We start from the raw sequence: 11,051 nt of genomic DNA, 5'->3' as shown, positions 1-11,051 counted from the left end.
TATATTTTATTAATTTAAGTTGTCTGTCCTGCTTTTTGATAAGAATATCACTGTGTCCTGTAAATATCCACTAGAATGTTTAATTCATAGTGCTCAAGCCCTCTAGATCTGATAGCTCATTTCATGCTTTAAAAAAATCAGTTTCCTATCTTTAGTTCCAAGGCATACATGAAAATATATAATAACTCTCCTACTTGGAAGACTAAATTAGCAAGCAGACTTTCAAGGTCTCAAATACACTGATTAGTTTGTTCATTGTCATGTGTCTCAAGATAACATTAAGATTGCTTTGAGTGAAGTGTTGCCACTTGATATAAGTCACCTGCTAGACAACCTTTTACAAATTAAGGCATTTTTCCAAAGTGCATTGTATTTATGCTTTGGGGGTTTTAATTGTCTTCACAATAGACTCATAGCACACTGAATTAGTATCAAAACCCAGTACTTTTCATTGTATCTTTAATAAAACAGATTCTGTGATATAGTACCTCACCAACAGTCCTCAGTACATCATACTTCAACGACAACAAGAAGAGCAATAATATTTCCATTCATAGAGAATAACATTTTGTAAATAATCTATGACTAATAATGTATGAAAAGTCCTGCCAGAAAGTAGAGGAAACATATTCAATGTTTAGGGCTGGGAAATAAAGTAAAATTAAATCCCTACTTCACACCATACACAAAAATATATACCAGGATTAAACACACACACACATATACAAGCACAGCTATTATTAAAGGTTTGAAGAAAAGATAAAAATTTGAGGTGAGAAAAGTCTGATTCAACCTGAGTCCAAAGGTAGAAGCCACACTGGGAAAAACTGAATGATCTGACTACCTAAAAATATAGATCATCTGCAGAGAAATTCTTAAATGAGGTAAGATATGCTTATAAGAATAAACATGACTGTATTTCAAGTGAAATAAGAGTTGCAAAACAGAATAATATATGGACCATGAGTTCATTTTCATCATTTATGTTTGTACAGACATAGAATCTATTAGACTGATACTAGTAACTCTGTAAAAATGAATGAGAAGAGGTTACTTTCCTGTTTTAATTTATATGTTTATCTGTTTTAGTTTTTTTATAGGTATGTGCTGCTTTTATGGTTTAAGAAAACACAATAAAGAAGTTTAGAGTACATTGTGAAAAACATCCATTCAGAGTGCTGGGAACTGCCAAATATGTCTCAGAATGGAGTCAGTACCCAGTTGGATACATAATCTTGTCTTCCACTACAGAAACTACAGTATGACTTTCTTCCCCAGATGCTAACATTTCCCCTTTCCAAGCTAAAACAAATATGTACCTGTGCCTTCTATCAGCTTAAAAAAAAATAGCTGAAAACAGATTAGAGGGATTTACTAATAATGTTTGAATATTTCCCCAATTATAACAAATCCACCTAAATAAATGTGGTTATATATACAGGTTGTATAATTAAAAACATTCACAGGTTAGGGCATTTATAGTGGAAGACATAGAGATATTAATTTTATATCAAAAGGATCATCCAGAATTTAATTTTCTTAAGTGGCAAAATGCAATACTTCCAATTTTTTGTTATAGATTTCATAGGCCAGTTAAGAGGTGATGATCGAAGATGTTAATGAAGATCACACTCCAAATCAGCTTGAATGGGTTTAAGCTTTATAAAATATTTTAAATACTGTTTGTTTAGCTTGGTCTTGCCTAGATTCCTTCTTTTCTAATGTATCAAAAAAGAAGCAATTCTAATATCTAATAGACTACCTCTGAAAAAAAGAAAAGAAATAACTAAAGAGGTGACAATTCATTTTACATGAGTTTAGTAACAAATTATTATTACTCATTGGACAAAAAAATGCAGAAAGAGTAATCAATGTGTTGGGGAGAATGCAAGTACTACAGTCATCTGCTCTAAGAATGTATATCTCTCAAATTCTATATGAATTTTCCTTCATGATACATCTTAATAATCATAAAACTACCATCCACTGAGGCTCTAGGCAGAGGACATTTGTAATTATGTCAGAGAAACACACTCTAGCCCTTGAATACCAGCATTTGATTTCAACAAGTCCATACCCATAGCAGCATGATTCTCCTCCTTTGAGGGTAACAATATCTAGCTACTTCAGTTAAGCCTGATTCCTTCAGCACTAAATAAACAAACTTGTGACAATAATTTGGTTTCTGATGTGAATTGTTCTTAGGGAGAGAATGTACTGAGCAACAAACACTTAAGAATCTGATCTACCTAGTAACTGTATTTCTTATAAGAGCATAAATTATCATTTTGTTTTGTATTTTCAAAGAGAAATTCCACTCCATTTGGTGCTATGGCCTCAGCAATCCTAGCAATGCTCACTGAACAAGAAACTGTCAGTCCAAAGATGGGTGTTTTACACCCACTTTTCCCTTTAAGTGTAACAGGTCAGTGGGGTCAGCCAGTCACGCTCAGTGGTGGAGGGCCGGCATTTGCAGAAGCCTATAGAGTTAGCCCTCCAGTAAGACGTCCTCCCCCTCTCCTCCCTGCCTCCCTGCCCCCTACCTGGCCCCAAGCACACAGACTGCACAGGCCTCTCCACAGGCCTGAGGACCCAGAGGAGAGGGTCCAGCACGGAGGCAGGACACTGAAAAGCAGACACCCCTTATCCTGCTTAAGACCACCCCCTCAGGGAAGGCAGACCAGGAGCCAGTATCCCAGTTTGCTGCCAGACAGTCCTGGTCAAAGGCAAGGAAGTGCCACAGCTTGAACAGAAACTGGAGGAAACTTGCCTGGGGTATAATGTAGCATGCATGATGTAGCATAGGAAGTAAGCATAAGCATGCCTAGAAAAGTCATTCTCAAGGGAACTTAGCAGAGAAATTAAGCAAAAGAGAGGCATAAGCACAGCATTTTCCAGAACCACATCAATTTGCTAAACCTAAAGAAATCTCTTTAGAAAGAAGGCAAGTAAAACCAGTTTCCTGTGCCCCTTGAAATGCTATACTTCGGGGGACCATTTGTAAGGGAACTGCCCTCCATCTTTGCAAAATGCCTTTGAACACACTGGACTGGGATAAACCCACTTACAGTCCGAAAACCATCAGAGTAGAACAAAACCAGAACAGCAGGATCCTTTGAGTTGCCACTTCCCTCAGCTTCCCATGAGCTGTCATCCTTTCTCAGACAGAGGACCGGGCCTCCTCCTGTCCCCGTGAGCTGCCACAGTCCTACAACTGTGCCCTTCCCAAGATGACTGAGAGTGGCCCTCTTGCATGAACTCACAGCACGACAACAACGTGTGGCCTGGCCAAGAGGCCTCCCAGGTCAGGCAGTCCCACACCTGTTCCACGAGGCACTTCCAGAGTCTGGTGATTCAGTCATAAACAACACCTGCTGGGGGCCCCCAGAGTAGTGCAGTGCACCTAAGGCTGGGCCATGCTAACACTAGTTCCTCTCAGTCTCTGCTCAACCAGGGATCGCCAAATCCTGCCTCCAGCCCCACATGAGGTCACTGTGCTCCATGGTGACCACCACTATACTCTGTATCCAGTGCCCACTGGTGCTTGGCCGGGTGTGATGGGAGTTCAATGGTCACTCCAGAGATAAGCACAAGGAAACTATTGTCATTATCTCCAAGAAGGAGGGACTAGACGTTGGAAAGAAGGGGAGGGAAGGGTCAGGAGACCTGCAAGGCCTGTGTCCCTGCCACAGGTGGCTGTTGCTTTCACCCCATGCTGAGACATCACTCAGAACCCCAAGGTCAACATGGCTTGATCTGAAATTTCTTCACAAGTTCAAGCTACAAATCTGGATCAGGGGACAATTTTGTTGTCGTTTTCTCAAATATCTCCAGTGAGTATTTTTTAGGAAAACATTTTTCTGTCAGGCTCTGAAAATGCATCTACAGTGTCATTGAATTTTATGAATAAAATGTATAGGACTATGAACAGCAAAAAGAGTCTGGAAGGGGATACAGTGTCTCAGTCCAGTGCTGCTTTTCTCCAGTGGCCATAGTCTGTTAGTTTCTTTAGCCCTCTGCTCATTCTTTCTCATTCTTCTCTCATTCCCAAGTCTTCAATTCATTCATCATCCACGTTCTTACTTTCAGCCCAGTTTCCTCCTCTGATCTCCAGATCAATACATTAAAATGACAACAGGGTTTCTCTACCTAGCTGTGGCACAGGTACCTCTATTTTACATGGATTTTACATCTTTTTCTGCTACATAGTAACAGAGTTCTCTTTTCTGCGCCCCACGCTTACAAACGTGTCCAAAGAATCCTCACATATATGTGGTTCACTAAGGGCACCATACCGAGAGACTTTAAACCAACCATTCCCTAGTCGTTTTGTCTGCTACATAAGACGTGAGAGCACACATGTGAGCCTGGGCTTAAAGCCAGATGATAACTGAACAGCAGATTTTACTCTCCCCTGGTCTCATATCTGATGCAGGACAGCATCCCAAAACTGAGTAAGAACATGTTGTGGGGGCTGGTGAGATCATGTCTGAGGAAACACACCGAGTCCTTATTCCTTTGAGAAATTATCTTAACAGCTGCCTTGCAGGAATGACAGAACTCTACACAGCACTCACTTAATAAATGCTATCCTTTATTGTTATTATTTATTAAATGACACTGACACATGGCAGAATGCCTCAGCAAAACAAAGGTCAACCAAAAAACTATCAATCCTGCTTTCTAGGGAATTAAGGGTACTCACTTTTCTTAATTAACTGCTAAGTGCCAGAAGATGCTAAGTATTTGGCATGTGTTATTTCATTTTGTCCTCATAACAAGCCCTGTCTTCACCACTCATCTGTCATTTCAGAGAGGAAATTTCAATCCATCTCATTTTTTATATAAATATGTTTTTCACTCAGTACATGCTCTCAAAGCAATCACCTGCTCCATTACCAGCACGTCTCTTTTTCCAAAACTTCCTAAAAATCAATAGTCATTTCAGATAAATAAACCACAAAAATGAATAAAAAGTAAAAAGATAAAGATCGCACACTATCCTTCCACCCAAAGATAAGCACTATCACTATTTGGGTGTCTGTTTTTAGGGTCTTTTTAAATGTATGTTATATTATCCTCAAAAACAGAATCATACTATGAATTCTGCTATTGAAACTACCTTTCTCATTTAACAATGCATGATGAATATATTCTCTTGAAAATATAGATTTCCATCAACATTTTTATCATATACCATGTGAATACTCTTTAATTTATTTAACCAATCCAGCGTGCTAGTCACTTGTCTGTAATTTTTACTATTTCAGACTATGCCGGGATTATACAGCCTTATACAGACAGTCTTTGGCCAATAATGCAATTACTCCCTTGGTATAAAGGGTTTATATATTTTAAGGTTTATGGTATGTGGTACTAAATGGCCTTCCCCAAGCCTGTGCCAGGGTAAACTCATCCCCAGCACTAGAGTATGAAAGAGTCCATTTTGCCACGCCCTCACAGACACTGCACAGTGGGAGACAGGGGCTTCTGTATGAGTTCCTATTATTCTTTCTAGTAAAAAAAAATTGAGTGGCTCTCCGGGTCCAGTGTGTGTGTGAGGGGGTATTCAACTAGCTTGCTACAAACTGGTCTCACCCAGCTTTCAAAAGTATTTACTTTCATTCCTTACACTCCCAGTCTAAATAGACCGTGCCCTCACTGTCTAGGAAGAAAGTTCCTACCTCCAGGTCTTCTTACACCAGTGACCCTTTCGTCCCATTTCATGGAATGCCCTAGCCAATTATCCAATTCAGGACTCATTTTAAAAGGCTACTTTCTACATGAATCTTGAGCTCACTACCTCCCCCACAGAAGCTTCAGCTTCCTCTGTGTCCTGAGAGCGTACATCACACAATCACTATATGCTCCAGATATTCTGTTATCTTGTTTAGTTTGTATGTTTCTTATCTTTCTATCTAGATTATAAACGAAAGGACAAGGATGGTTTCTTTCTTTCTTCTTTCTTTTTTTTTCTTTCCAGCATTAACATACAAGTTTATTGATGATGCACAAATAAAGTCAATGTAAATGACAGGAGGGAGCTTACTTAGGATGAATTGGTTCACTGTCACTTATGTGGAGGAAACAGTGAAAATATTTCAATCTAGGCAGGGAGATAAAAAGCAACAAACATTTTCAGAACAAGTAGTGATATTCATTCATCCAGCTTAAACCCGAAGATCAACTCGGATAATATCTGTGTTGATGATACAATATGATGTTCATTATTCAAAATTGGCAGCTGAAAGGATTCCTTGGCCATATAAACAAGGTGGAGAAAAGGAATAGTTTACAATGTGTGTTGCTTCTGCACTACAAAATCAACAAGTTACTCTTGGTTCTTTGGGATCATATGTTCAGTCACTTTGGCCATGAATTTTCCAACTTTTACTTTCACCAAAAAATCATGGTGACTTTCTATCCCCAGAATCTTATCAGCACAAACTTGAAATTCTTTTAAAAAGAAAAACAGTGAACCTTCGCTGAACTGATTCTGAGTAGGTTCATTTTCTTCCCATTTAAAATGGTCAATTATGTTCTCAAATATGACCAGAAGTTTAAGAATAACCTCTTTGTTCTCCTTCTTATTAAAGAGGGAGCCCAGGGAAGACGGCACTTGGGCTCTGAGAAGTTCTCTGGGCATGGCTGGATTTTCAGCCAAATTCAAAAGGAGTTTCAAAACCTGAAATTTGGTTTCTTCATTTCCCGTGGAAAATAAACGGAAAAAGTCTGAAATAGAATTAGCAAGCATGTGCTGATACTCATTAGTAACAGTCATATTGGTAAGCAATCTCAGTCCAGCCAGCTGCACAGATGAGTTCAAGCGAGAAGTGATTGTGTCATCACACACTTGATTCATGTATATCTTAAGCCTGCGCTGATTTTCAGCATTCACACTCAAGTTATTCAGGACAATTAAAGCCTTCTCCTTAACGATGGGATCCCGAGTATTGAGAATCTTTGCAACAATTGGGAGACCACCCAGGTCACGAATAATATCTCTGTTAAATGCATAAGCAGCATTGTTACCCAGAGCAATTAAAGCTGCTTCCAGAATATAAGGCTTCTCAGACATCTCAACCAAGCAAAGAACTTTCTGCAGCTCTTGAGGGGATAAAATAGTATCATCTGAATTGGGGGAAGCTCGTTTCTGGACTGCTCTACGAGCCCGGGTAGCCCTGGCCCTGGCCCTGGCCCTAGCTCTGGTCCCGGCCTCAGTTCCAATCCGGGCCCAAGGTGGGTACCACACTATGCCCTTGTTTTCACTGTTGTCATCATCATCATCAGACCAGTCATTGTACCTGGCCCCAGGACAATCCCCAGCATCATCCATATCTCCAGATCCACCCTCAGCCATTTTCTCCTTGTTCTGTTTTCTTCCCCGGGTCAGTCTATAAATGCAATAGCAGGCACCAGCCCCAATCACCAGTCCCGCAGTCACCCAGCCTACTTTCCTGGCGTAGCCCATGCAATCGTCCCTGACAAGAGCAGGGACCAAGGAATCAATGGTCACTCAGGCTGGGGGAGGAGGGCTATGGCCTGGGTGTCAGGCAGTAGAGAGTAATCCTCTTCAGCCACTTCAAGGCCAAAGTAGCCGATATTGCAGGTGGACCTAAGGATGGAGGAAGGAAAGGGGTTTGAGTTTCTCTTCTCTTTGCGTGGCCCTATGCAGAGAGTTGCACAGAGGGGCAGAATAGTTAATGGTTACTTGGTAGGAAACCTAGATTGTTAAACAAAACAAAATCTCTCCACCCAGTCATTTCTCCCTCCCTAGCCCCTCCTCAGCCCACTCCCAACCTAAGCCCAGATAAAGGGAAAAGAGACCACAGTCTCTGCTGGAACCTCAGACATCCCGACTGCGAGTGTCTCCAGAGAGTGGCACTCTCGCACTAACCTCCTCAAGTCAGCCAGATAGCCCCTTCTTCCCTCCCCTGGAGGTGAGCCACGCCCAACAACCCCTGCGGTCTGCAGAGAGATCAGACAGAGCCAGTGAGAACTGAGGTCTTAATGGATTGATAGCGCATTCCTCGCTTTCCTGATTCACTTTCCAGGTTGTCGTATATATATGTGTGTGTGTGTGTGTGTGTGTGTATGTATATATGTATGTATATATATATACACAGAGAGAGACACATATATGTGTCTCTGTGTGTGGTGTGTGTGTGTGTATATATGTATATATATTAACCTCTCTACGGCATCCAAAACATGCACATGCTTGCCCCTTTCCTAGGCTGAAATGGGAGGGGTGTTAGGGCAATAGGTAGAATTAGGCGCGCCTGTCCAACCGTAGCCGATTCCAGCCCCTCCCCCATCGCACGCAGCCCCCACGCCCACACCGACCTCTACTGATCCGTGGAAACTTCCTCCCTCGCTTCAAGTGGTGCCACCTGCTACGGCAGACCTGCAGGATGACAGATCGAAAACATGGGGACTAAGTGCTGTTGAGAGAGGAGGATTATGAACAAAGTGTCTGATAGGTTTCCCTCCCGTCATCCTCCCCCTCCCTGTCCCCCTCCCCCGCGACACACGCGTGCGCGCACACGCACACACACACTCACACACACACTCAACGCACGCCATTTCGCCACAGTCCCGAGAGTGTGAGATACACACTCCGACTCAGACCTAACCTAGATTATTGCCATCTCTGGTTTCTTCTCCCCGCCCCACCACCGCCCCTCTGAGGGTTCGCAGATGGTCTTACCCTCAAATCGACCTTCACCGATCGGGGTTAATTTCCTTCCTCTCCCCTTGCCTGGCGTGGTGCCGCAACTACTGAAAGACTGGCAACCCGGGAGAAGCTCGCACCCACTGGACACAGAGCCACGGTCAGGAAGATCCAGTCACCAACAGAAAGACGGGAAACAGCCGCGACTCAGTGTTTGGTGGACGGGCCCGTCCTCAGGACATGAAACTCTTTCCTAATTCGGAGGCCTGACAATCAAAGGTTTCCCACTCTTATGGCCCCTCTCGGGGTTCTGCTGCCACATCACACTGCACCCCGCCCCCCCTCGCCCCGCAATGTCCAGTCTTTCCCCTCCAGCACTGTCCTGGAGGACTGGGGGCCAACACCCAGGCCACAGCTCTCTTTCCGGATTACGGGCCTCGGCTCCCAGCGGACTCCCACCTCCCGACCTCCGGGCGACTCCCCAAACAACACCCCCCACCCCTCTAACCATTTCGCAGCATCGGTATGGGCTGCAAACGGGACAGATGTCTTGGAAAGCCGGCGGCGAGTGGGAGAGACGGCGGAGGCGCCTCCGGACCCGCGACGGTCTCCGCCCTAACGCCCTCAGCCACCCCCACCTTAAGGAATCTCCCAGGCACAGACCTGCAGGGATCCGGGACAATTTCCTTCTCCTCCTTCTTCACTCTGCCGCAGGTCCGCTCGCCCTCAGGGCAATAGGGAGCTGGTACTCAGACGGGAACAACGACCAGAACAAGAAGGACTTCTGCACACGTCAGCTCTTGGTCACGTGAAAGCTACGTCATCCACCAACTCGGGTCCCCAATTTCCCCTCCCACCAGCAGTGCGGCAGAAGAGGGCCCGCCCCCCTCCATTCCCTCCCCCATACAAGGCCTTGCTACTCTTTCTTCTTTGCTAATCTCATCTCCCCCGTAGATGTTTTTGCCCTTCCTCCCATTACCAGAAAGGATCAGCATCTTCCCCTGGGGCTACTGGACACTTGTACTTTTTTGAAAATTTGCCTCTTCCTTCCCTAGGCTCCTGGGACAGCAACCTCTCCTTCCACCCCCTCCTCCTAGCTATAAATATCTAACATTTCCTCAGAAATCTAGTCCCAGATATGAAACGTACAAGCTTTCAGAGAAGTAGACCCATGGTGAGAGTGTGATTTTTCATTCCTTAATACTTTCTTGTTCTTTTTGTTCTCCCCTCTCCCCCCTCCCCTGCATTCTTTGTGAGAAAAAGATTACTATAAAGCTCTTTTCATTTGAGAAGAAAAGAGTAGGAGTTGGAGACAGATGTTGGGTGATGGCCTCCAAAAGTCACATTTTCTCGCTTGTGGGGAGTGTTACATACTGCACTCAAAGCAATCGCAATGTCTTCTAGGCCTCTAGCACATAACACAAACCTGAATGAGCTGATTAGGTTGTCTGAGAACACAGATGTCTTCTGACTAACCCAGTCTTCTAATCAGGAGAGCCAAAGACCTTCACTTACATCAGTGGGCAAAGAAACCCTCAGAAGCCAGTAACAGGAAAAGTGGAGTAGAAATCACAACTCAGGAGGATAGCTGTCAGGTCAAGGGACATGCACACTGACAAAATGAGTGGCATACAAAGAATGTTATCAAATATACAAGGGTACAAATAGAGAAATGTCATCTTTCAATGAAACCAGTGTTAGAGGAACACTGAAAGGAAGACAAAGACAAATTCAACTAAATCTGGTATCTAGCAACTCGTGTGAAACCATTTCACCCACTGGTTTGATGGCTCGATGATTCACTCGTCAGCAATGATTTAACTTTTTTTTTAATAGTGGGAAAGGTAATAAGGTGATGTCAGAGTATAGAGTCTATAGCTGGATGTTCCCTGAAGCCTGGATAGAAGGTTATGATCTGAGCATAACTTTTTTAAACCCACAATGTGGGAGTACATCAAGAGACTGGGGAGTTTGGGAACAGGCAAAATTTCAGGGCAGTTCATATCAGTGTAACTTCTGGGAGGCAGTGTTAGGACAAGGGTGCCATTTAGCAAACAGAAACCAAATCGACTGCATGTTCCTGTGTTTGGAGAAAGTTTATGTGTAGTGAAGAGGCTTATTCAAGCATTGGAATATATGAAAAGGAGGCAGAAGAAAGTGCTGGGAGCTCCCACCCAAGCACTTTCTGGATGAGAGGGAATTTTGGCTAAGATGAATGGAACATTTCATCCCCTTGATATGTAAGAGTACTTCAAGCTTCCTTAGCTGAAAGCCACTTCTTGAGGTGAACTATTGCCCTTGCTCTGATTGTAAGCTCACCAAGCAACCTTTTGAGTTTATGGCTTCCCAAGTGGTAGCTTGTCTACAGGGAAAGAAT

General features: G+C 43.3%; 1 protein-coding gene across 3 annotated transcripts; it reads right to left on the bottom strand.

Moving 5' to 3' along the window:
* Positions 1–442: 442 nt before the first annotated feature.
* Positions 443–9,468, bottom strand: ARMCX3 (armadillo repeat containing, X-linked 3). 3 transcript variants are annotated; one of them, XM_012727173.1, is made up of 5 exons: positions 9,338–9,468; positions 8,711–8,940; positions 8,347–8,407; positions 7,898–7,968; positions 443–7,615 (listed from the first exon to the last, which is right to left on the bottom strand). In XM_012727173.1, exon 5 carries the CDS (start codon positions 7,469–7,471, stop codon positions 6,332–6,334), a length of 1,140 nt encoding a protein of 379 aa, XP_012582627.1. In that variant the 5' UTR covers positions 7,472–7,615; positions 7,898–7,968; positions 8,347–8,407; positions 8,711–8,940; positions 9,338–9,468; the 3' UTR covers positions 443–6,331. The 3 variants fall into 3 exon arrangements, with proteins under 3 accessions (XP_012582627.1, XP_012582625.1, XP_012582626.1); XM_012727171.1 differs by having other exon boundaries at positions 8,711–8,817; XM_012727172.1 differs by lacking the exon at positions 7,898–7,968 and having other exon boundaries at positions 8,711–8,817.
* Between the last annotated feature and the right edge of the window lie 1,583 nt (positions 9,469–11,051).

This window comes from Condylura cristata, unplaced genomic scaffold (genome assembly GCF_000260355.1).
Source record: "Condylura cristata isolate star-nosed mole 26May11 unplaced genomic scaffold, ConCri1.0 scaffold00019, whole genome shotgun sequence".
In the NCBI taxonomy this organism is placed as follows: Eukaryota; Metazoa; Chordata; class Mammalia; order Eulipotyphla; family Talpidae; genus Condylura; species Condylura cristata.
This window is presented reverse-complemented; position numbering and strand designations above follow the sequence as displayed.